General features: G+C 47.9%; 1 protein-coding gene across 9 annotated transcripts in view; it reads left to right on the forward strand.

Annotated features, from left to right (window-relative positions):
* Nucleotides 1–22,372, forward strand: part of FARS2 (phenylalanyl-tRNA synthetase 2, mitochondrial) — a 520,217-nt gene extending 497,845 nt beyond the window's left edge. For all 9 annotated transcript variants that reach the window (XM_076010445.1, XM_076010446.1, XM_076010448.1 and 6 more), the window contains one exon: nucleotides 22,078–22,372. In XM_076010445.1, the coding sequence (XP_075866560.1) occupies nucleotides 22,078–22,216 (139 nt within the window). In that variant the 3' untranslated portion in view covers nucleotides 22,217–22,372. The remainder of the gene's footprint in view (nucleotides 1–22,077) is intronic.
* Nucleotides 22,373–26,487: the final 4,115 nt, after the last annotated feature.

The raw sequence follows: 26,487 nt of genomic DNA on the forward strand, positions 1-26,487 counted from the left end.
ATGTATTGATGGGCACTTGGGTAGTTTCTACATCTTTGCAACTGTGAATTGTGCTACTATAAACATTGGAATATAGCTATAAACATTCAAAAGTATTCAAGGACATTCTTTTTATAGAATGCCTTTTTTTCCTTTGGGTAGATACCCAGTAGTGAGATTGCTAGATCAAATGGTAGTTCTACTTGTATCTCTTTGAGCTATCTCCATATTGCTTTGCACAGAGGTTGTACTAGTTTACAGTTCCACCAGCAGTGTATGAGTGTTCCTATCTCTCTGCGTCCACGCCAACATTTGTTGTTTGGGGACTTTTTGATAAAAGCTGTTCTCCCTGGAGTTAAATGATATCTCATTGTGGTTTTGATTTGCATTTTCCTGATGATTTAGATATGTTAAGCATTTTTTCATATGTTTCTTAGCCATTATTCCATCTTCTTTTGAAAAATTTCTGTTCATGTCCTTTGCCTACTTTTTAATGGGGCTGTTTGATATTTTTCTTGCTGATTTTCCTGAGTTGTATATAGATTCTAGTTATCAGCCCTTTATCGGATTATAGCATGCAAATATTTTCTCCCATTCTATCAGTTGTCTGTTTGTTCTTGTGGTAGTTTCCTTGGCTATGCAGAAGCTTTTTAATTTGATCAGGTCCCATTTATTTATTTTTGTTGTTACTGTGATTTCCTTTGGGGGTTCTTCTTCATAAATTCTTTGCCCAGGCCAATGTCTATAAGAGTTTTTCCAACATTTTCTTCTAGAATTCTTATGGTTTCATGCCTTAGGTTTAAGTCTGTTATCCACCATGAGTTGGTTTTTGTGAGAGGTGAGAGGTGTGGGTCCTGTTTAAGATCAAGAGATTATCCAAAATGGCTTTAACAATAATATCCATCAAAATCTGTCCCCAAGCCAGTTCAACCCCATCCTAAGAAAACTCTGGTCGGCACCCCTCCCTCCCTCCCTCACCCTTCTACCCGCTCCCCGCTCTACTCCTCAGCTTCCCGTCAGCCCTGCTGTAGGAGCAGAATCCGTGCCTCCTGGAGCTTGGCCTTCCTCCTCAACCCTTTTCCTGGGGCTTTCTGGAACCTTCTTCACTGTTGTCCAAGGAAGGACATGACACCTCCCATTCTGAGAAAAATCTAGAAAAAAGTGTGTCTCCGAGATTCATGTCTAGTGGAAAAGATGGCATGTTTGGTACAAAGGTCACAGCCGGCTTAAATGCAGAAAATAATCTTGAAAGCTTTGGGGCCCTCAGGCCTCGTGGCTAACGTGCTGTAGGATCTTGACCATTTTTCTCTTCAAGAATGGCGAGGGCCAGGCATGGCCACAGGCAAAAATCAGGGATAAGCGTAAAAATTGGTAATAAAAAGCTAACATCAATTATCAATGTACGCCAGGCAGTTCACTAAGTGTATTGCATGCAATGTGTCGTTTTGTGCTAATAACATGACTGAGGCTGAGCAAGGTTGAGAAACTTGTTTAAAGACACAGTACTAGTCATTGACCGAGACTGGAGCAAAAATAAGTTAATTCAACTCTTGCCAGGCAGTCCTGAATACTTTCCATTCTTTCATCTGGCCAGTACAAATGAAGGGTTATGCTGCCTGTGGGCAAACACCAAGGGTCTTTGCTACTTTGCTTTCTAATTTGCATATGGTTAGCCTGAAACAGTAATAGACTGGGTTTACTGATGTTTTGGGGAGACCAATAAATGGCATTCCTTTTTCTTCACTGAGTTCAGACATAATTAAGAAATAGAGACAGGACTCAGACGGGTGAAGATCAAATATAGCATTATTACTGACACGGCGCAATGAGAGCCACAGTCAGGCTCCAGAACCTGCCTTCCCTGACACCATCTCTCCTTCCACTGTGGGGGATGGGCACACGTCCAGAGGATGGCCCAGCACCTCCCCAACCCCTCCCTCAGACTCACCCTGCTCAAGGGGAGGGCCCGGAGGGGCTGGCACATGAGAATGCCCTGAAGAACGAAGAGAAGGCTGTGGGACGCACCTGCAAGGGTGAAGGGAGCGGGTGAGGAGTGCTGAAGTGGCCAGAGTCAGACCTGCAGGGCTTCTCTGTCTTTCCCAAGAGTAGTGACAAGCTGACTGAGCATTTTAAGCGGGATGTGACATGATCAGATTTGTGTTTCTAAAAGATCACGCCAGCTGTGGTGGGCTCAGTGGATTGGAGGAGGGCCCCATAGGGTGGGGAGGACCGGAAACCGGAAGACTGGGGTGGCTCCCAAGCCCACTGCCGGCCTGGACGGAAGGTGCGGCAGTGGTGGAGGCCTGCTGTTGTCGGCTCCCCCGGGACTGACGCAGACCTGGGTGGGGCCAACACAGCTGCCCGTCCTTGAGGAGACCAGCCGTGCTGTGCCCAGGCCCCAGACCTGGCCCAAGCCTTCTGAGCCGAAGGCCCCTGTGGAAGGTGTTTTCTCTTCAAGGTTCATTCCCAGCATGAAAACTTCTTCCTTCTGGCATTTTTTGCAGTTTATGAAGCAAAAAGGGCCCCTCATCCCCAAGCTCTCACCCAAAGGTGCACCTGTCGGCAGGCTGCCAGGCCGACTTCCTCCTGCACTGGCGAACGTGTGTTCGCTGTTGATGGGAGGACAAGAGACACTCCAGGCCCACGTTGCAGGCTGATTCTGTTGAATGCCACTATGCACGGGATCCAGCCGGCCCAGCAGAGCAGCTCTGGGGCTGTGGAGTTTTCTCTTTGCAGGCATTCGCCGGGTAAGGAAGTGTGTTCTTTTGCCAGATATCTTGTCACCAGATATCTTCACCCTCCTGTGGGCCCAGCCTCACGCCACTGGAGACATAACAGTGAGAGAGCGTGGCAGAGTCCTGCCCTCTCAGAGCTAGTGGGGGCTGCGGGTTGGGGGCACAGGTGGGCATCGATCATCATGACACAGTGGCACGGCAGTGCCGGGGGAGCCAGGGAAATCTTTTCCAGGGACGACCTTCCCAGCAGAAACCTGAGGAATAACCAGGAATTAGTAAAATGGAAGGTTGAAGGGGGAGTGGTATATAGAGGAAGGACAAGAACAGCATTCTCAGTGGCCATGAACAAGCTCTCGTAGGAGTGGCGACCAGGCACCTCTCTCTCCTGGGGCACAGACCCAGCCCTGCACCAGATGCGGCCCCTGGCAAGCACAGCAGCAGCTGGACGTCAGCGCCTGCCAGGCCCCTGCATCAGACCAGACTGCAGTGGGCCAGAAAGTAAGGCAGACATGTCGGGAAGCGTGGCTGAGAAGGAGAGGCAAGAGATAACAGTGAGAACCAGAGCCGAGGCCCAGGCAAGAGCAAATTTCTCTAAGCTGGGCGAGAATCAGGTTTGTCTAAATGTTGCTGCTAGGGAAGGGAAGGGTCCCAGGAGAGAGGAGGAGTCACGGCACACAAGGGCTCCAAGAGTTTGAAAGCAATAGAATGCAGACTACCAAGGCAGGGGGATTGTGAGTTGGTGGCAGGGCATTGAAGAGGTTACCTTCTTATTTCTGCCTGTAAAGGAATGTTAGGTCATTTCAAAAGGTGACTATTAATAGGCTCTCTTTCAACTTCCCAACTCATTTCTAATTATCTCTCCTGGTCATCCCCTTCTTTTAGGATTTCTAAGTCTTTTCTCACCACCATTTTGGATATTGCTTGGCTGGGCATCCAATTAACTCAACCTAGAACTTTATGCTTCATTTTTCCATGCTAAGGAATACATGAATACAATAAGTCAGATAGGTTTTGAGGAGCTGGGCTGAAATCCTAACACCATATACTATGCAACATGCTTCCAAGTTGGAGCATGCATTCTAGGTCCAAACTCAGTCTTATAAATAATGTTTTGGAACGTAACCTCTCCATAAAGGACCCCCCCCTCAAGTGATTTTAACTATTTCAGGAAATCATGGAAGTTGAACCTCTTTGGTTTGTTAATCTCAAGAGGGAAGGCAAGAGTCACCAACAAATTGACTCAAGCTCAATGACATAGACTTTCTCTCTTTTAATTTATCAGGCAAATGGAATCTTCCAGCCTAGGGGTCATGTGCTGCTGTCTGGGGCACTCACTGGTGGATGAAATAATAAAAATGCAGCAATTCTTACCAAGCAATTGATAACTTTTTCATACTGAGCAAAAATGAAGCTTAAGAATGAGCCATTATGTGAATTGCCTGCAACTCTGTCCTTACCCACATTTATTCTAGTGAGAAATCCTTTAAAAGAGAGTCAGTTATCTAATTCCAATAATGGATCCTTTCCAAGCTTCTAGAATGGAATATCTCCCCCTGTGCCCGGCTCCAGAGAATGAGGTAGGTGAATAAATGTTTCTCTGCCCATTTCTGGCTCCAGGGGCAGGCCTGGTGGAAGCCCATGTGGCTGGAGCAGCCCACCCCAGCCTGTGCACAGGAAGACAGGTCCTCCCCAAGGACACTTACTCCCCACGTCCTTGTTCCATGGCTCTGATTCCACCCGGTGACCTTGGACATGCCAAGCACTAAGTCATTGCTCATTCATGATAAGCCATTGTTATCACAGAAAAAGGTCCCATTTTATTTTATTTTATCTTATTTGTTTGAGACAGGGTCTCACTCAATCACCAAGGCTGGAGTGCAATGGCCTCATCACAGCTCACTGCAACCTCAAACTCTGCTCAAGGGATCCTCCTGCCTCAGTTTCTTCCATTTTAAAAATGATCTCTTCTACCCTACTTTGTGCCCAAGTGCCCTGTTAAACATTTCTTTTCTACTGCACAATGGTACATTTCTCCCACTTCTCATCCTGTCAATGCTGAGAGATTAAAAAATGAAAGTCCCCCAACCGGTTCTGGCCGGGCCTATCTTTGTCAGGTGTCCTGGATGCATCACGTGCCTGGTAGTGGTCTTGTGAAGGGTCAGGCTCACTTCACATCTCTGCTGAAGTGTGCAAAGATCCCAAGAAGGGAAAGATTGGTGATTTATATGAGACACTCAAACTTCTTCCCTGTGCCCTCCTCCTCCAGGAATTTGTCATAATCAATACATCAGGGCGTCCAGCTCTGTGTTTGTCCCCTGCTCCCATCAGAAATCTGTGCAGAATTAGAGCTAAATCATGGGATGCATTTAATTATTAAATAAAAGACTAATGACCAAATAAGGTTGTGGTGGATGCTTTCTAATTGTGGTCTGTTAGATTTTAATTACTCATGGTAAATTGTGAAAGCTAATCCACCATGTGTCTTTGCACACCCCTACCCTTTTTAATCACAAAGAAAATGTTCTTAGCTGCTGGCAGGATGGGCCTCATTGTCAGCGCAGAGCAACTTGATCTTACATGACAGTGACTCAGCAACTTGCCGAATCCAATTAGCAGCTTTGTAGCTTCTTACTCAGAATGGATACAGCAGAGTCTGGCTTCAAACACCCAGACAGCCAGGTCTCCCAGCCCTGATGGGCTTGTGTGCTATCAGCAATGATCACGGCCTGCCCGGAACAGGACAGACGCAAGGCTTCATGGTGAGTTCGAGACGCGCTCTCCCTGGATCCCAGCTCTTTGTCCTTACCAGAGATCAACACGGAAGAGCTTGGAGACTCACAGAACTGAGGAGCCGGAGCTCTAGTGATTGCCCAGTCCTGCTGGAGGAGCAGAGGCCCAGAGGCGTTAGGCACTTACTCAGGATTACACAGGAGGCCCACGATGCAAGAACCCAAACCTCCTGGCGCCGCACACGTTGCTCCCCCCCTTGTCTCTCGCCCAGAGCCGCGTCTTAGGAAGGGGCAGCGTGTGTCCTGGAGAGGGTCCTGCAGACTCTGCCCCACGGTAGGGCCAGGTGAGCGAGTCACACAACCCTCTGGCTCAGTTTCCTGATAGTTGCCACGAACGTAATACTGTGTAAGAGAGTTTGAGAAGTATATGAGTTAGCCGTATGAAAGTGCCCAAAGCAAAGTAGAAACTCTTGTTTCAGGCACCTAAAAGTCCCTTCAATCTTGATCTGGGGGCTTTGAGGCAGAGAGAGGGAAAGGGAGAATGAGAGAGAGAAAGAGAACATTGTGTGCAAACATTATGAATCAAAGTCCCTTTCACAAACATGGCAGAAGGGTGGTGGCCAGAGGGGACTCTGCTTTGGACATCAGTTTATTTGGCAGATAACAAAGAAAAAGGGTGCCCTCTTGGACGTTTTTGTTTAAGGGCCCAGAATTTATATTTAATCCTCTGTTCCAGCTATAGAGCTCTGCTCCATGTCTGCCAACAAGCTATTAGATCCTTCTGCAGCTTCCTCCTTGGACACTTGCCTGGGAGTTGTGCGTTTGTCATCGGAATAGCCCTATGTCTATACCTAGAGTCTAAAGTGAATGCGTGTCTTTTAATTGTAGCATGGTCGGCTGAGGCACGGAGCCACAGTAACCCATCCTTTCTATCGCCACCCGTCACATCCCATGTCACACGCATAGACGTTTCATGTCTTTGTCCTATCTGTTGAAAAGGGAACAGCACATCTGTTTTCTCTCTGTTCTGTTTTGATTTTTCCTGTGGCCAGAGGTTGCTGCAGAAAGTGATTTTAAAAAGCAAAACTAGCCAGGATATGTCTTCCAAATCAAGTACAGTCAACATAGTCTTTCAGAGAGAGAGTCAGCAGCCCTGAAGTGTTTCGTAGCTTTAATGAAAAGTGACAGTCAAGGTTGAGCTGGCACCGTGTTGGTGGTGGCAGAGGCCCTGCTTGGATGTCGTGCACTTGCAGTGCTCACAGGCCAGGGATGGTGTGCGGATGCCTGGACAGGGCTTGGCACATAGTGCCCAAATCTTAGTTAACGTTAGTGCTCTTGTTTAGTTTTTTCTTTTTAAGTAACTATAGCGACACATAACTTTTTATTAGCTTAAATAAATATATGTACTGCTCATTAAATAAATTAATTAACAAAGCATATAATGTCAATAATTATTATAGTAACTGCCATCTTTTATTGAGTATTGATTTTATGCCAAGCACTGTTAGGATCTCATACACGTATATAGATATAAAGTATTTTTTTAGTCTCACTTAAAGGTATCAAAACTGAGGATTAGAGGGATTCAGTGACTTGCCAGAATGAAACCACCTAGTACGTGCTGAGACTAGAGCCTGCGCTCCCAGCCCTTCTGCCGTCTTGCTGCACAGTGTGTTCCCGTGAGCAGGCAGCCCGGGTCTCTGGGAGCTTGGGACCAATGGCAATGGCCGAGGCAGGAGATCAGCTCTCCTGAGCTACTTACTCCAACTTAGGGCCATTTGGGAATATTCTCAAGATGGGGGCTATCCCTGGAAAACTGGGCTAACAAAACCACAGCTTTATGGAGGGTAAACTTCGTTTCACTGTTATTGTCACTAGCTTCTTTCGTTCACTTCCTCTCTGAGCTCAGTTTCCTTCTCCTGGAATATACCTTTCATACGTCTTTCTTTAAAGGCATGTGAGTTGCCAACTTTCTCATCTTGTCCTACTTTGTCTCAAAATGTTTTTATTTTACCATTGTTCTAGAATAACAGCTTAGCTGGGTATAATTGATACAAGATGACATCTTGTTGGTATTACTCCATGACCTCCTGACCTCTTTGTAACTACTGGGAAGTCTCCTATTCGTATGTTGTTGCTTTGTAAATTCTCTATTTTCTCTCTCTACTTATTTTCAAGGTCATCTCATTGTCTGGGGCATTCTGCAGTTTTATTACAATGTGGTTAACAGGCTTTTTTCATTTATCTTATTCAGGGCTTACTATGCTTCCTGAGTCTGAGGATTTCATTAATTCTGAACACTTCTCAGTCATTGTCTGTTTAGATGGTGCCTCTTTTTTTTCTTTGTATATTCTTTTTCTGTTACTCATATTCTATCCTACATGTTTCTTACTCTTTTATGGTTTTTATTACTGTACTTCTCTCTATTGCATTCTAAACAGTTCCTCAGATCTGTCTTCTAGGTTAGTAATTCTCCATTCAGCGATATCTAATCTGTTGTTTAACCAACCCTTCCACTTATTTTAAAATTATAACTATATTTTTATTTCTATATATTTTTATGTAGGTCTTTTTCAGACCTGCTGTTCTTTTTTCATTATGTTCTTTCATATGGTTCTTTTATATCTTTAAAAATGTAAATATTTTTTAGATTGTTTTTGTATCTGAAATCCCTGTAGTACTGATCCTCTGTCTTTCTTGTCTAGTGATTCTGGCATATACTGGGTTACTTCCTCCTACGTTCTGTAACCTTGGGCCATAAGGTTACGTTCACTGCAGCATTCCCTGAGGTGATCCCTATGGCCAGCCTTGTCCCAGGGCTATTTCTGCATTCTCTTCCACCAGCTATTCTAGGGTGAGTACCTTCCCAAGACCAATTTTGTGTTAATTTCTCAGCTTGAGAGTCTGAGGTAGCATACATTTTTAACCCTAAATCCAGTTGAGACACAGACCTAGGATTCTAATTCTCAGGGTAGGCTTCTTCTCTGTGTTTTCTGAATCCAGACCGAGATGATTCTTTTTCTCTAATCTGTACCAATGGTATATATTTTTCTAGTCTACAATTACATCAAGAATGCAGCCCTTTAGGATACCACACTGGGCAGGAATCTCAGTTCTAACTTCTTGCTTCATGTGGGCCAAACCCTTCATCTTCTATTCTCAGGTGAGCATTAAAATCTAAACTCCAGGTTACAACTGATTCTGCTCTCTACTCCAGGCAGCACTGGCACTTACTGCTGTAGTTTGTCTTCTTTATTTTTTGTACCTGGAGATTTTCCCCTTGCTTTCATATGATCTCCTCAGCAATCTACTTTTTTTAGAAAGTCATTGTTCTGATATGTTATTAGGCACATCTAAATATATATGTAGCAGTAGGATCTTTATCTTACTCTGTTATCACTCTGGAACCTTCCTAAGTCATACTATTTTATTATGAATTAATCTTCAGCCAGAGGACAAAATGTAGTAGGGAAAGGAATAGACATACTCTTTGATCACCTGTTCCAGCAATCTGTCCAAAACACACACTCTGCCCAACCTACACTCATTCCTTTGCCCAGCAAAAATTTTAGCACAAATCAAGGAGGCCTGGAGATGTTAGACCACACCAGTAGCTTCTTCAAGGCATAACAGTGCTTCACAATGCTCCTCGAGCCGTAATTGAAGTGTCTTGACACTTTGCCTTTGAAATTAACCCCTGGGCAGTCTTATTAAATTTTGCCTGAGCATTTACAAGGGATAGAATTCAACTTGAGATAATTGATTATGTTTCTCTCCAGTGCACCAGAAATGTAAGCCTGCCATCTTTTTTTTTCTTTTTGAAGTAAGAAAATACTAAAAGGAGAATACTTCTTTTCATGAAGTTTGAAAATGGACAACTGCAACTCCATGTTATTTTGAAATGGTTTATTGACTCTGACTTTTACTTCATTAGTACTTTGTTCCAAGTTGCTGACAGTGCTTCACTCACATGACTTCAATTTTTCCTGACCGAGGGAGTAGTTAGGAACAAATAGCATTACTTCTGTTTTATTGAAACCTGGAGAGTGCCATAGATTTACCCAAGTGGCAAAGATAGCCAGCCCACCAAAAAAGCTGTGTAATTGAACCTACCGCATGCCCTTGTGCCCCGAGCAAAATTGCTTTTTCATGAAAGTACGTTTTAAAACTATTCCCTCAAGTTTCATCAAGTCTTATGAAACCTACTAGTGCTTTGAAATAGGGATATAGTTGAGACATGGGCTACTAACATCAGATGATGTTCCCCAGCCAGGATTAAGAGCATAGCTTTGGAGGCATCTGGACACCTAAGTTGGAATCCCACTTCTGTCACCTAATACTTGGATGACCTTGAGCAAATTTTAAACTCTTAGAGCTACAATTTTATATCACAAAATAGGGGAAATAATTCCTCTTATGATAAAACTGTAGTAAGAATTAAATGATATAATACATGTAAGTTTAGCTCAGTGGCTTGATGACATGCTAAGTGACCCATAAATCATGGCCATTATTAATCACAAATTTCACTGTATGAAGCCCCACCCAAGAAATTATTTTAGAATATTATGCCGGGGTAAGTTTTGCTTTCCTGAAGAACTGTGGTGGTTCTTCCTCATGGGCAATTTGAATCATGGAATTTACCAAGCTTTCCCTTGCCTGGGTTGCAAATTTCAAAACAAGTTGATACCTCCACTGGTTTAGCTGATGACCTACAGATCTGTATTCTTTGTTTTCCACATCTGTTCTCCCGGCTTCATCACCTTTATATTTTCCCTCACTCTGTTTTTTATTTTATTAATTTTTTTCTATAAATTATGAGAATAAAATGAGATATATTAAAGTACCTAGCACTTAATACATAACAGATCATTCTTTCCTTTAAAGTTTTTTCTCTTATTTCACCTTTTCTTCCATTTTATTCCCTATATTTTCTCTGCTAATCAATATTTACTAATAAATCTATTTTTTTTCCTTTTTGTGATAAAGACACAGTTATACATCTAGAAGTATCCTGGAATTTAATTGGTGAATACTATTACTGTGATGTCCCTGTTTAAAAGCAACTGAGGTTGACTATAGTGGACATTAATAAGCTAAACAGAATGTGCTTACACAAAAATTAAGCAGAGTTTAATGACAAAGAATTGAGCAAAGTCCCATCCAGGCCATATTCTAGCTGTGGCCTTCACTAAGTCACTTCATCTTTCTGGATCCTATCACTCAGAGGAAGAGAAATTAGGATTTGGACAGGTCACAGGGCCTTCACACATGCCATCCTCTCTGCCTGGGACACTGCCTGCCGCCCCTCTGACCTTCTTTATCCTATTTGGTTCGTACCCTCTGTCAGCCTCAGCACATGGATTCTTCCACAGGGAACCATCTCTGACCTTTAAGTTAAGTGTATGGCCTCATGGCACCATGTACCTTTCTCCATATCTTTAGCACAGTTGTAATTTACATTTCTTTGTAATTTTTTAATTAATGCCTGTCTCCTATGCTAGACTATGAACTCCCCAAGGGTCAGGTCATGTCTTGTTTGTCTTGTTTTATTCCATCATTAAGTCCTTGGTACCTGGCCGAATACATGGCGAACAGTGAGTGGTCACTATTCATTTGCTGAGTAAATCAGTGAATTGGATGGATGGATGGATGGATGGATGGATGGATGGATGGATGGATGGATATCTGAATGTCTGACACTGGAGGCAGTGATGGTAAACATTACATGTGCTGCCTCCAAGGTCCCTTCCCTCTCTGACCACTAGTGTCCTAACATTCCCTAGCCAGGTCCATCATACTGTTTTGCTGCTGCTAGTGAATTGAAAAGTCGGAAGGGCTATTGTGGGGGAGAAAGACTGGAGAGAATCCACCGCCAACAAAGAGAAACACAGGACGCTCTTGTCAGCTCAATGTAAAGGGCAGCTCCCTCTCAGCCTCCACCGTCAAAGCCTGGAACGGGCTGCCCCAGCAGTAACCCAACTTCAGGCCTTGGACCTTCAAGCATGGACCATAGATCTTTAGTGTCCCTTATCTTGGATTCTTTTGTCCCTTATCTTGGATACTTTTATGAAGAATCCTTAATCAAGATATCACTGCTATACTCCAGCCCAGAATATTATGGAGAGAGGAAGCTCATCTGCCAGCCAAATCTCTATTTTGTCCCTTTCCCCTTCAATGTCTCCTTCACTATTTGTGGAGAGTTGCCACTATTAATTAGACTCAGAGAGTCCCTCCCCAAAGGTATTTGCAGAATATCAATGTCATCAGAAATGTTTATAAATTTCTCTTTGCTAATGTTTAATTCCTTCATAATTAATTGACACTCAGTCTTAAAGTAATTAACCTATTTCATCTATTAGTCACTAAAGAAATAAAAGCTATACAATATAACATAGACATGAGTAATTCTGCTCATGAGTAATAGGAGTTGAGGCTGGAGCTATAGCATACTCCTTGGGTAGGTTAATAGCATATTGGTGACATGCTGTGCTGTAACATCTCAGTATTCCTCTACTGTTTGCAGGGAATGAGATCTGAACTTAACTGAGAGCCAGCCTCTGTATGCTGCCCAGAGCAAGGTCCTTTTAACCTTTCAGAGGATTCTGTCGGGGCCTGATCCTGGTCCCAGATGTTTTGGTTGTTTACTCAATGATGGATTTTTGGCTTTGTCTTCTTAGCCAGAAATAGAAGACCCTCCTCTGTGACCCCAACCCACCCTGCAGCCTTCCAGCCAGCCCCTCTGAACCACTCCCCTCTGAACCACTCACCTCTCCTTGCACTGGTCCATGCATGCTTCATCTTTGCCTTTGAGAAATGACCTTTCCTCTTTATCACCTATCCATGTACCAAACTCATGTCTTAGCTTTCCAACCCTAGTTCAATTGGCACCAGTCTGAGAAACTGTTCTGGCCTCTCCTGGGTAGGGTGAGCCACTTTGTGTACGTGCCATGAGAAAAGCCAGCTTCATGCTGTGATTATATACAACCTGTTCCTCTTTTGGTAGATCATTTATCCTCTAAAGAGGTCCTCATTGGGCCATTTATAACTGGAACATACACTCAGCCAGTCTTTGTTGAAATGGAAGGGGGAAAAATAGTAAAAGCCCCTGCCGCCAGTATTGCTGGTGTTGTTTTGCCAGCTAGAATGATTCCTTACCCTTCATCTGTCAAAATCCTACTTGTACTCTAAGATCTAAAGCTAATCTCATCTCCTCTGCCAGTCTTTTCTAACCTCCAAGTTGTTGATGGTCCATGCCATTTATTTAACATTTAGCATAATAGCTTCATCCTGCTGGCTATCTTTTCATGTATGAATGTTTTAATCTCCAAGTGAATTATAACCTAATACTTTTTTCTATAACTGTGGGCTACTTTTCCCCCTCACACTGCTACTGTGTCATGCACAGAACAGCCAGTCCCTGAATATTCATGTATCGATCAAACAATCAGTATACATGTTTGTATCTCCCACAATGTCTACCTCAGCAAAGGATAAATAATTGCCAATCAACTGATTGAGATCAATTGATTGATTTGGAAATATAGCACTTCACCTGGCACAAATCATCTGTTTTGTAACCTGACTCACTCACCAGAATCCACACAGTTGGGAAGGTGCCTGTAACAGCACGGAATTAATTAAGTTAGCTCTGTTGACTTTGGACAGACTAAGCCAGAGAGAAAAATATAATCTCTTCCAAATTTTCCACACAATGGAAAAGCACGGAGCTTTGGAAATCTGTGCAAAATGAGACATTACATCTTGTTAGAAATGTAAGAGGATGGTTTGGAAAACAATGGAATAGTTGAAAAGAATTTGTCAAATATGGTCAAACCCTGCCATAGCATTATAGGTGGGGATATCTAAAAAAAAAGTCCTGTATTTAAGAAGTAGCCATCTTGGTTGTTACAGGGGACAAAATCATGGAGATGTTCTGTCCAGGGAGAGCAGAACTGAATCACATCATACTCATCACAGCCATCCTACCATGCGCATGTCGACGATCTGTTGTTTGTTTTTCAATTATAACGTGAGTTCTCAACTTCCACTTCCAGTAATAGTCAACCAGGTTATTTAGGCAAACCCTCCTTGAATTGTTTTTATTGTGGTAAAACGTATATAACATAAAATTTGCCACTTTATCCATTTTCAACTGAACAGTTTTGTGGCATTAGGTACATGCACATTGTTGTGGAACCATCACCACCATCCGTCTGCAGAACTTCCTCATCTTCCCAAACTGAAACTTTGTCCCCATTAAACACCTCCCCATGTCCCCCATGTCCCCTGGCAACCACCATTCTGCTTTCCGTCCCTGTGAACTTGACTCCTCTGGCTACTCCGTATGAGTGAAATCATCCTCTGCCTGTCCTTTTGTGTCTGGCTTGTTTCACTGAGCGTGTTTCAGGGTTCATCTGTGTTGTAGGGTGTGTTGAATCAATGATCCGTTTTTATAGATGAGGAAGTTGAAGCTCAGGTAATTCATCTAAGGTCATTCAGGTCTTTCTATGTGGGCTGAAGTAGGGCCTCTATAATCTTTATCTACATAAACATAATACAAGAAAAATAAGAGATTCCACTAGGCTTCCCCAGAGCAGTTACCTTCACGTGCACACACGTTAAAGACCAGGAGCCCAGGCTGTCCCGGGCAAGGGCACGGACTCCTCCAGAGGCGCCTGGCGGGAGACTCCCGCAAGTCCAGGAGGAGTCATGGGTGCGATGGGGAGAAGCACGCTGGCCGTGCCTTGGAACTTCCCTGAGGACTGGGCAGGCGTTTGATGTTGAAAAGCATTTCTTGCCTGCAAAGCGTGTGTCTGTAAGGGCTCCGGTGATGCTGGCATGTGGCTGACCAGCGCCAGGCCGGGCCAGGGAGGCCCGTGGTTTCTCTCTCCCGCCTGGGCTCGGCCTCCGCCCAGGGCTGTCTCTCCCTCCAGAAACTGTCAGAGGAAGCATCTGCGCTGGTGTCTTGTGACTGGCTCAAGGAACAGAAGTCCCTCTGGGAGGAAATCGCAAGCGCACAGTGAGGCACCTCCGAGGTGGCTGGCTGTGCGCTGGGACACACCGCCCCGAATGGCCCCAGGAGGCCGGGCTGCAGATGGCCTGTCGGGAGGAGGATGGGGAGAAGCTGCCGACGGCGCAGCAAGTACAGCCAGGGCTACCAGAGGCTCCGCGGTGTCTAGGGTGTCTGCCCCGGCCTGGAGCCGCTGCCCGCAGGCGGCTTGCCCGCGGAGCCCTGCGAGCAATGCGCTGCCCTCGCTAAGCTGAGCCGCGTCCCTCTCGATTTGATCACTCACATCATGGCGGCGTCTTGTGCCCCTGTCTCAGCCCTTCGCCTCGCCCTGTGCACGCTCCGTGGGTGCCGGCTGACTAGCGGGGCGTTTCCTGCACGTGGCTGCTTCCTGCGGAGCCTCCTCGGTCCTCCCAGCTGGCTCTTGGGACGTCCAGAGCAGGACGGGCCCAGTCCAGCCCTCTCATGGGCGAAGAAGAAGCCCAGTAGAAGGACTCAGCCAAACTCACGTCGTCCTCGCTGGGGGCTTGGCCTGGCCCGGGGCCTTCTGCCTCCCAGGCCTGTGTCCTCTCCTGGCAGCGACTCCGTGGTTCCGTCCTGCTTAGAGAAGCCCAGAGCAGTTTGTTAGGAAAAGCAACAGAGTCACCAGACCCCGAGACTCACTGTCAGAGCTTCACTTTCTCCCCTTCCCTTTTGGATTTTTTTTTTAATATAGGAAAAGGAAAAGGAAAAAAATGATTTCCTTAGTTTCCAGACCACGTGTTTAAATCGTGCCCAGTTCTGAGCCGTAATTCCTCACTCTCCCTGCCTCCCACTCCTCACTTCACTTTTGCAGCCAAAGCTGACTAATGCGTTCCTGCTCTTCCCATCCTCCGTCTGCAGTCAGAGTCCAAACCCATAGAGGGAGGGCAAAAGAACACCTCAGAAACACAAGCCCCCATCCCCAAAGTCTCGCTCCATTCTCCAGTAAGCCACAGAAGTAAACAAGGGGGATGGGCACAGAGCACCCACTCTGGGCAGCAGCCTCTGTATTACACCCTGCGGACCCCGCACTCAGCCCCACCCTCTGGGAAGCAAGTGCCATTAGCTGCACTCTACACATGAGGCCACGAGGCACAAGGGGTTATGCAAACCGCCCCAGTCTCACAGATAGCACAGGGCAAAGCAGGTACTGGAACTAGGTCTCCCTAACTGCTGAGTTGGGCTCCTTCACTCCACCATGCCCTTCAGTTCTGTATTTTCTTAAGAGGTTGTGGAATTAGTCCCCCTCCCACACTGTATCCCCCACCCGAGTCCATGGGTGTTTCCCACCCATGAAAGCATTGCACGTACCCACCCTCCCACCGTGTACACTGTGCCTGCCGTGGGCAGCTGCAGGCAGTGTCTGCACTAGACGGGCAGGAGACGATGAGCGGAGAGCCGGGGAAGCCCAGTGTTTGTTACTCTGAAAATGGAACCTGCCCCGTGACAGCATCTTCTCTCCCGTTGAGTAATCCCTGCATGAATAGGCGGCATCTGCAGTGACTATTGGTCCTACGTGATCTATTCTGGGAGGTGTCGCGCGCACCATCCAAGAACATGAAGTCGCTGCTCTGTCACAGATGGCGAGCAGACTACTGTGGATGTTGCAGGAGCTGGGTTTTGGCTGGATCCCCTGGAAAGATTTTATTTCGAGTTTAGAGCCCATTTAGTTGCCAGGGTAAACCAAGCGGTTGTATCATGGAAGTATTTCAGCCCTCACTAACACTCTGACCCATTGTTCCTTCCTTCTAATGAGACTTGACAGCCCTGAGTTCTTTTAGAAATCCGTCACTGGTACACTTTGCACTGGAGCGCAGTTTGCTCCCAGCAGCAGTTTTGGTACTTGTTAGTGTTATCATTGGGTTGGTCAGGAAGAAAAACAAGAAAGAACTGGGAAGGAACCCCTTTGAAACATTTATAATTGTGACCGATTGCTAATCCAGATTTGACTATACTCAGCACCTACACGTCTTTGTCTTTGCTCTAAGGCAAGGGCTTTGGGAAGAGGAGGCTGCCCCTCCAGCTCTGGGTCTCGGTTTCCATATGAGCAGCTGGACTTGGACAGGATGGTAGACTTGAGTAGGCCTTGGCAGTCACATTGGAGCAAGGTACAGGATCTAAGCGAAAGTAAGTTTCAGAAAAAGTTGGAGTCATGTTTCCCATTTCAAGAGCCAGGCTGAATGTCTCAGAGGGGAGCTGATGCGAGGCCAGGTGGGGGGGGGGGAGCAGGCACACTTGTGCACCATGACATGGTTCAAGACTCGCCAGTCGTAGGGGAATGTGGGCTGTCTTATGTCCTGGGCTCTCCCCACTAGAGGTGAGCCCCTAACAGGCAGGATGATCCCAATCGCTCTGGGGGGCCCAGTGGTGCCAGCGCTGTGCTGGACAAACAGCACATGGACATGCACTCGAGGGCAAATCTTGGGATGGCCTGAGGTTGCACATGGGGTGTGGCATGGCTGACTTCACTGCCCAGCAAATACAGGCCCCTCCTGCTGCCATGGGTGTGACGAGGAGCAGCTCTCCACTCTGCGCCCTGCCTGGCTGCTGCGGGGCCTTGGATGCCGCGTCCCCGGGTGTGAGCTGGTCAAGGGCAGATACTGGGCTCCCTCCATGCACTTTTCTGTGTCCAGTTTAGTGCCTGGAACATGCTGGGTGTTGAGTGACTAAAGAAATCTATGAATGTGATAGTGAGGGTTAAAGCCCTGGAAGCTCAAATATTCTAAGATTCTTGCACCAAAATCTCTAAAAACAATCTCATGCTCTAGCTAATGACCAGCTCATTTTAGCCAATATCCCAATGCAGTGAAATTCCAGCACCAAAAAAAAAAATGTTTTAGACTCTCTCCAAACTCATTACAGTAGGATTTGACCTCTCAAACTCAGTAATGGGCAATTTGTTTACTTTACCTGTGAGTAGAAGCTGTGAGGTACAGGAAAGAGAAGTTTTTTTGCCTGTAAAACTCCAGATTGTCAATGCAGCGTGTTCTCTCCTTCAGGGAAGGTCTCTTGTCCTGAGGGCTGTGGCCGGCCCTCACCCTGCCTTCTGGCCCTCGCAGCCCTCATCTTCCCAGCCAGCTGCCTGGCTTCGCAGCCCGTCTGCTGATGCCTCCCCAAGCGGGAAAGGCCTTAGTAAGCACTTCTGCCCCAGTGCAGCCCCTCCAAGCCACAGGCCAATCGCGCCCATCCTCTCCCATGCCCTGTTAGTGGAAGGGCAGAGCCAGGAAGGAACATGGGCTTGTGCATCTTTCTCTTGAACAGGGTGAGTAAAAGCAGGCCTCCTTCTCAGCGGTCTCCAAACCTTGTCCTTATTAGAGGAGACGGAGTGAAAAGAAGCGGTCGGAGACCATGAAAGGGAACAAGTGAGGTGTTTGTTGGAGCCGTCCCGTGTGCTGGTTAACAGCTGGGCTCTGAAACCAGATTTCCTCCATTGTGGTTCTGTTTTTTTAATTGAGGTAAAATTTACATAACACTAAAACCATTTCTAAGTGTACAATGCAGTGGCATGTAGTACATGAACAGTGTTGTGCAACCATCACTTCTATCTAGTTTCAAAACATTTCATCACCCCAGAGGAAAACCCCATACCCACCAAGCAGTCACTCCCCATTCCCTTCTCCCCAGCCCTGGCAGCCACCAGTCTGTTTCCTGTCTCTGCAGACGTTGCTTTGCCGGATATTTTATATAATGGCATCATACAATACGTGGTCTCTTGTGCCTGGTTTTCTTCACCTACATTTTTCAGGTTCCATGTTGCATTTGGTATCCATCTAGTACTTCATTCTTTTTTATGGCTGAATAATATTCTATTGTATGGATCTACCACATTTTGTTTATCCACTCATCTGTTGATGGACATTTTCACCTTTTGTCAATTGTGAGTTGTGGTGCTGTAAAAATTCTTGGACAAGTTTTTGTTTGAATACCTGCTGTCAGGTCTTTAGGGCATATACCTAGGAGTAGACTTGCTGGATCGTATGATAATTCTGTGTTTAGCTTTTTGAGGAACTACTAAACTGTCTTCCACAGTGGCTTGTACTAGTTTACATTCCCACCAGATTGCTAGTTTTGAATCCAGCTCTGCCACTTATTAGCTGTGTGAGTGTGGGCAAGTTACTTATGCTCTCTGTGCCTCAGTTGCTTCATCTGTATAATGGGATAGTAATGCTTTCTACTCAGTGGGTCTTGATGCTTAAATGAGTTAATGTATGTAAAGGGTTTAGAACATATCTGGTACATAGCAGGTGCTACATAAACGTTTACTGCTGCAGCTGTTATTAAGGACAGTGGGAGTCATGGCAGATGAAAGACTGAAAAGATTTCGGGCTAAAAGAGGCTGCATTGGGTGGTATAAAAGAACCAAAAGAGCTCCAGTCCAAACACATGGAGTTTGTCACTGAGGGTATCCCACCCTTTGAGGAACCCGTCTTCTTACCTATTTACTGATACGTTGTGCGATCCTTCAGCTCATGTTCCTGTGGTTTCCATGGCTGGGCCACTCTTCAGGAATGAGGAGCCCTCGGTCTTCCACCCTTGACCATCTGCCAGCTGCACTTCCTTTAGTTCTCCAACATGCAAAAGTGCAACAGGAGTATGTCCTACCATTGGAAGCTCCAAACAGAAATTTCTAGAAAACCAATGAAATGAAACTTTCTCTGTCTTCTTTGCTGTTAGAAAGAGGCAAACCTGATTAATTTTCAGTTGATCCTACTGAATTCAACAGAATCACCAAATATTCTGACAAATATTATTTCTCTTGATTCATAAAAATTAATGCATATATTTATGATCCGTTTATACCTAACTCATCAAAATGCTTTGTATAAGCTGTTTGAGGTCCAAGAGTACTTACAGTGCCCTTTTGAAGTACACAGAACTAGGTAGACAGATTTCGTTCCCCCATTCATGTTTGGCAGTAAGTTGTAGACTTGCCATACCACCAACCTTCTGCTAGGAGGTACTTGAGTGAACCAGTGAAAAAAAGGTAATGTAATGACAGTTGCCACAGCGAGCCTTTCACCTCACACACATATAGCACTTTAGAATTTGCAGAGCCCTGTCACTTTCCAAACAGGTCCTGATTTCTCCACATCTTCTCCAAAACTTGTTATTTTCCATTTTTTATGGCCATCTTAATGAGTATTATGTGGTATCTCATAGTGGTTTTGATTTGTACTTCCCTAATGGCTGAGGAGGAACATCCTTTCATGTGTGTATTGGCCTTTTTTATATCTTCTTTAGAGAAATGTCTATTCGAATCTTTTGTACATTTTTGACTGGGTTATTGGTCATTTTATTGCTGAGTTTTAAGAGTTCTTTATATATTCTAAATACAAGTCCCTTATTAGATATATGACTTTCAAATATTTTCTCCCATTCTGTAAGTTGTCTTTTCACTTTCTTGATGATATCTATTGAATTACAAAAATTTCTAACTTTGATGAAGTCCACATTTATTGATTTATTTTTTTCTTTTGTCCCCTGTGATTTTGTTGTCATATCTAAGGAGGCTTTGACCCAGGATCATGAAGATTTATTCCTCTGTTTTCTAAGAATGATATAGTTTTAGCTTACATTTAGATATGTGATCTACTTTTTATTAGTTTTTGTGTGTGGTATGAGGTAGGGGTTTGATTTCATTCTTTTGCATGTGGACATCCAGTTGTCTCAGCACCACTTATTGAAAAGACATTTCCCCCTTGGGTGGTCTTGGTGCCCTTGTCAAAAAACAATTAACTATAAATGGGGCAATTGTGGTTTGAATGGGAGAAGTCCGCACTTGGTGGCAGCAGGGGGCTTGGATGTATATTTTCATCAGCTCCCACTCCTTCTTTGTGCTGGATTTTCCTGTCTCACTGGCATGTTGGTGTCTGGAAGGCCTGGGTGAGCGTGGTGTCTGGGGCACTCCCGTTAGAGCAGACAGTGAGGGAGAGAGCCACACTACTTTGTGGGAGGCCCTTGGGGCAGTTTGGGCAGCAGAGCCATGCGCCTGAGCTGGGCTGAAATAAGAGGATGGGGAGGAGTTTTGTTTTCTCCCTTCATCCAGAGCAGCCTCCATGTGCTGTCAGGATGCCCCAGGAAGCCCCCCAAGGAAACCTTCCTCCCCCAGCCTGGCTTGGTTGTGGTAGCACCTCAGTGGTACCTTATTCCTGTGGCTTGATCCAAGTAGGGGTTGTGTACTCGGCTGAAATGCACAGCACCCTGCATCCTAGGAGCTTATCTTTCCCAAAAGTGGGCTCTGGGCAGGAGGGAGGATGAAAGCAGGACAAAGATGACCAAGCCAGGCTGGGGTAGAGAGAGGAGGAGACACTGGAGGGGGAGGTGAAGGAGATCAGGGAGGCTAGGACCAACCCGACTCCCCACTTACCAGGCATATTCTGCCCAGCCGAGGACTCTGGCATTAAAACCGAGGTGGGGTGGGGGAGTAGAAGGAGGAGGAACTGCGGCGAGAGCAATCCATGAAGCATCCAAGCAAAGGCTGTGGACTCAGGGGGCAACAGTGTGAACTAGCAGGTCTTCCAGGGACTTGAGGTGGTGGCAGCCCTAGCAGAAGGCAGCCCCAGCAGAAGGCCACTTGCCCCAGGGCCTGGCGTTACTGAAGGCCCAGCCCTGCCTCACCTGCTGGAGAGTACATGTCCTCTCCCTGGTTAGGCCAAGAGCTGGGTGACGTGATCCCAGAGGGGACCTGCCTGGGACCGCGGGGCTCCACTTTCCTCCCTGAGGTGAGGACGGGCATGGGTCGACTGTGCTGCTGCTGGGGGCTGGAAAGAGGAACTCACGTGGCTGTGACGTTGAACAGGCCCCGTCACTATACAGAAAGAAGAGCGAGTGCCCAGAGAGGGGAGGTGCCAGACCCCAGCCGCACAGCCCGTGAGAGGCAGCTCAGGTGGAGGGGCAGGTCCGCCAGCTCGTGGCCAGGGGTCTTTCTGATGGGACCCACTGACCGGCGTGTCTTAGCCACTGTCATGCGATGAGAAGGCCCTGCTGCGGTCATTTCCACACATTCCAGAACAACTCAGCTATTCCAGGAAAGCCAAGTCAACACCATTGTGGCAAAGCAGGCGACTAGCACGATGGTGGCGTGGCATGCATGGTCTTTGTGCTTCCTGTGGCTGATGGGTGCTGAGTGATGCCCTCGGCGCTGTCTCAGGCCTTGCTGACACACAACGTGCCACACAACACGCCTGTCTTCTGTGACACGGAAGAGGTGGAGGCGCACTCGAGTTGCGCCCAGCCCTGTCGGCTTGCCAGAGCTACCTGGCGGGCCTGGGATTGGCCCGGAAGCCCAGGCCTTGCCTCCCACCTGCTGAATCGGCTCTCCAGGCCTTGGCCTAGGACATCAAATTTGTCGGCTTCCTTCCCTGGGGACTTTGGTACATCCAGTCCAGTGGGAACCAGAAGTCTCCATTTGTCAAGGCAATGTTTCCCTAACGACCCCTGGCCCCTGGAGCACGGAGGAGATGCAGGTGGTCAGTGGCAAGCGGTACCTGGATGCATGTCAGTCCCCCCGCCACGGTGCGGGTGGCTGTCACGGCGAGCCGTGCTGCTCTTGCAGGCACTGGCCCTGTGCCCTCACTCACCCGCGTTCTCTTGCTCTCTCCAGGACACACAAGACCAGCCACTGTTACCGCATCACCTACCGCCACATGGAGCGGACGCTGTCCCAGAGAGAGGTCGGGCAAGTCCACCAGGCTGTGCAGGAGGCTGTGGTGCAGCTGCTGGGCGTGGAGGGCAGGTTCTGATGTCACCACTTCACCCGGGCTGTGGCCCTCCCAGGGCTCCAGGATCTGCCGAGAGAGAAAAAGAAATGGTTTGTCAACTGGGGCATCAGTCATCTTTTGATAAATGGGTCAGTTTTAGGACTTTCAGAAAATAAAGGATCGCTCTTGAGAAACTGTTGACATAGCATTTGTCTTTTATTTGGAGGAAGGAGGGAAAAGAGTGATATGAGTTCACTCCTATTCCTCCTAGAAAGGCTGTGCCCCTGGCGTTGGCGCTCTGCGGTTAATTGGTCCCTGGGTTCCATTAAGCACTAAGTGTGATTTCTCGCCTGACAGCCTCTTCTACCCGTGTAATGATTGAAGCCACACAGAGGGACATCAGAAACTCAGATACAATGCAGGAAACCTTTTGAATCAGCTTCCATTCCTTCCTCCCTTCTCTTCTTTTTCTGTTTTGCGAAGGGCAGGCTTCAAAGAGGGCACTAATGAAATGCCGGGGCTCCCCTCTCAAGTGCGGAGTTGCATCTTTGAGCAGGGGCAGGATAGCTATTTGCTTTTCATACATTCCTGGCTTGGAGTCAGGCCTCTGGCCCCAGGACCTGGGCTTGGCTGCCTTCTGCCCCGCTGGAGCAGGAAGAAAGGGGAGAGAGTGGCCCCAGAGTCTTGGAGGCACACAGAGAGCCAGGTCTTCAAACTCCCTTCGAGTTTTGTGTCCCAGCAGGAGGCCTCCACTGCGGCAGGGGCTTTGATGTTCCCCTTTCCCGTCCCGGGCACTTTGTAGTCTGCCTGCTTCATTCATGACCAGTTTCAATAATCAGATCCCATCCCTGGCGTGGTGCTGGAGGCTGCTGGAGGACCGTGAGTGCCGGGATAAATATTTGATGAGGAGTGGCCATTATCAGCTAGTGGCGTGGGGGCGGGCAGCTGCTTCCCGAAGGGAAGGAATAGCTTTAATGTCATCTTACCGTGTGATTAATTTGGTCTTTTCCCTTGGATTTTCAAGGGAGTTAAGGAAGCTATACCCCAAGTCTGGAAGCAAACCACTGTCCAGGGCCCTGGGCCCACTGGTCTGGCGCAGTTCCCGAAGCGGATGGATCTGACTGGGAACGCACGATGTGATCAGTAATTTCTTCTTTGGAAGTGTTTGCTAGAAAACCATTTCTGATCCGGCCTTGGGCTGCACTTCCAGACATCCGTTCCTCCCTAGGCCTGGTTAAGCATTTGTTATTACACTTCGAGAAAGCAAGCTGGCGAATGCAATGCGGCCACCATGGTGCGTCCCATGGCCTGCGCCTCAGCAGATATTTGTCAGATACAGTCACGCATCACTTAACGACAGGGACGTGCTCTAAGAAATGAGCAGTCTTAGAGCAACGTGCTCTAAGAAATGAGAAATGCAATCACCTACATCATGTTTAGGTGATTGCATCGTCATGAGCATCACAGAGTGCCCTCACACAAACCTGGATGGTGTCGCCCACTGCACACGCAGGCTGTATGTCGCAGCCAGCTGCTTCTAGGCCACAAGCCCGTACAGCAGGCTACTGCACTGGGTGCTGGGGCAGTTGGAACACAGTGGTGAGCATCCGTGCGTCAAAACACATCCAAACATGGAAAAGGTACTAAAAACTCAGTCGTAGAATCTTATGAGACCAACGTCGTGCATGTGGTCTGTTGTTGACCAAAATGTCATTATGTAGCACATTCCTGTAGTGCCAAGCCCTGTACTAGGTCCTGGGGTAGGGCTGACATTCAGAAGGGTTCACAGAGGCCTTTCTTGAACATTCTCTCAATGAGGCATAATAGACTGTTATCTAAATTTTACACATGAGGAAACAGAGGCCTGAAGAAGTCACGAGACGTGGCCAGGTACAAAACGAGGAGGTGGCAGGCCTCATGCTCAAGCTGCTGCCTTCAGATTAAGAGCGTCAGTGCAGACAGAAGCTGCTGGCTGGAGGGCCTGCACCTCTCTCCTGCTCCCTGGGCTGCGTTCTGCGGTTCTGCTTCCGTGAGGACTGGCGCAGACCCTCGGGCCGCTGTGCCAGAGGCTCCTGCCACAAGGGCTCTCCGCCCTACCCCCAGGGAGCCAAGGGAAAGTCCAGACTTCGTCATGTGACTCCCCCAGGAGGAGAGAGAATGAAAAAGGAAAACACAGTGAAAGAAAGGTAAGTGACTCCCTTAGATGAACAGTCACTGTGCAGTTCAAGAAACACACGGCTCCCATGTGAACTGGAGCATGGTGACCAATAACAGCGCCATTGCTGTGACCCTCCGGGAGGCTCCGTTCCCCCTTTTGTCAAGTGGGAACAATCACAGTGCTCGTCCAGAGGTTGGTGAGGACCGAGTGAGGCCTCACCCGCACGAGGCTTGGCGGAGCCCGGCCCCAGCCGGCCGCCAGTAAGGGTCGCCTGCACTGATCAGCATTCAGGGAGAAAAGATGGAAGCATGAACCATTAGAACTGGAACAGTCGTGCCTGAGGACGCTGAAGATCAAAGGGACAAAACGACCTAGCCTAGGCCACAATGACAGTGACGTGTTGTGGAGCTGGCCCAGAGCCAGGGTGTCCAGAGCGGTTTCCAACACCGCGTTGAGTCAGACGTCCCGAGCGTGTCTTTAGGCCTCTTCAGAGCATCATCACTCAGGAGGGTCCCTGAGCCTGCGGCACCCAGGCAAAGCTGGGGGGGTCCTCTTAAAGAGCCCAGGAGTTGGGCCCTTGTGATGCGGTGGCCACAGGGAGCAGCATCCCGGCAGCCCTGCTGCCAGGTGCTTGGAGACGTGGTGGTGTGAGGACAGCCTACAGAGAGTGTCCCTCCTCGTAAGGATGCTCTAAAAGCCCACTTCCTGCAGCCGAGGACCAAGCGTCCTCTAGCACACATGTCACCTGTCCGTATGACAGGCCTCCAAAGACACCAGCACACAGAGGCCAGCAGGCCCTGGAGACTGTGACTGTCGTGGACATAAGTCCTGTGACCAACTGGAGCCTCGCGAAGAGCGGAGGGCCTGTGGGCTCAGCAGCCCCTGTGCCTCTGCCCCTCCCTGCCCGCCCCTCCTCCTCTCGGGAGGCCTGGGGGCTGGTCCCTGGGCCGGACCCTGCCGCTCAGCCCTGGGCCGGTCAGCGCAGCAGTCGGGAGAGGACAAGGAGGCCCTTCCACACTGAGGTCATTCTCTTTTATTCATACATAAGAAAAAACAAGTGAGCAAACTCAAAAGAATATATGATAGCCCCCAAATGCCCCCACAGTGGGCTCTATTTACCGAGACACCCCAGTGGGCACACGCGTGTCCTTCACGCTCCCCACTGACGTCACCCGTTGAACAGCTGCCAGCCAGAGCCACGTGTGCTCCGCGCATCTGCAGGAGGTGGGAGGGCAGTGGTCACTGACAGCAGTAACGGTGGGGTGACGGTGGCTGACATCTGTGGCATTCAGGTGTGGCGCTCTACATTACCCAGTCCCTTAGAGAGCGGCCACTGGTCCACATGCGAGAGAGAGAGCCGGCCGGCCGATCTGAGTCCACACGCATCATCTCGTTCCATCCTCTCCAGCCCGTGGGCCCCTTTCTCCCCATTCTCCGGGTGAGAGATTAATATGCTCAAGGAGACATTGCAAAGTGAGCACTTAAGAAGGCCTGACATCCACATCTGCACCCTCAGCCTCGCCCCCACTCCTCCCCACGCCCTGCTGAGGCACGCCCGCAGCCTGGGCTAGAAACTCATTCCTGACACTGGCAGAGGCGGATGGGCCACCACCGTGACACACTCGGTGACACCTCCACATCTCCAGCACGGCACTTCAGCCTTCAGGACAGTGGCGGCAGCCACAGATGAGCCACAGGAGCCTCTCAGGAAGGTGCTAGGCCATGGGACGTGGCTTTGGGGCCAGCTGTGGGCTCCGTGTCGAAATCATTAGAAGCCTGTCTTCTAACCTCAGAGATTCAAAGCGGCTTTACCCTTGCCCATAGTGGCTTCAGGACGGCAAGTCAGATGAAGGAGACAGTCTGAGCTGGGAGGGTCAGCTCCTTACTGACACAGGAGACTCGGAAGCTGCGCAACCTGAGGACGCTAGGAGGGCGATCTGTGTCACCCGGAGGGAGGGTGTGTCCTAGCCCCTGGAGGTGGGCCGCGGAGGGGGGACGCGCTCACTCCTGCCTCTGCGATCACCCGAGAGCCTGTTGGCTCTGGATGGTCTGAGTGGCTGCTGTACCAGAAATGCCTCATTGCTTTAAAAGGAAACAGCAAAACAAACCAACAAAGCGGTGCCCTCCTCAAAGGGAGGGTGCAGACAGATTTCCA

This window comes from Microcebus murinus, chromosome 15 (genome assembly GCF_040939455.1).
Source record: "Microcebus murinus isolate Inina chromosome 15, M.murinus_Inina_mat1.0, whole genome shotgun sequence".
Lineage (NCBI taxonomy): Eukaryota > Metazoa > Chordata > Mammalia > Primates > Cheirogaleidae > Microcebus > Microcebus murinus.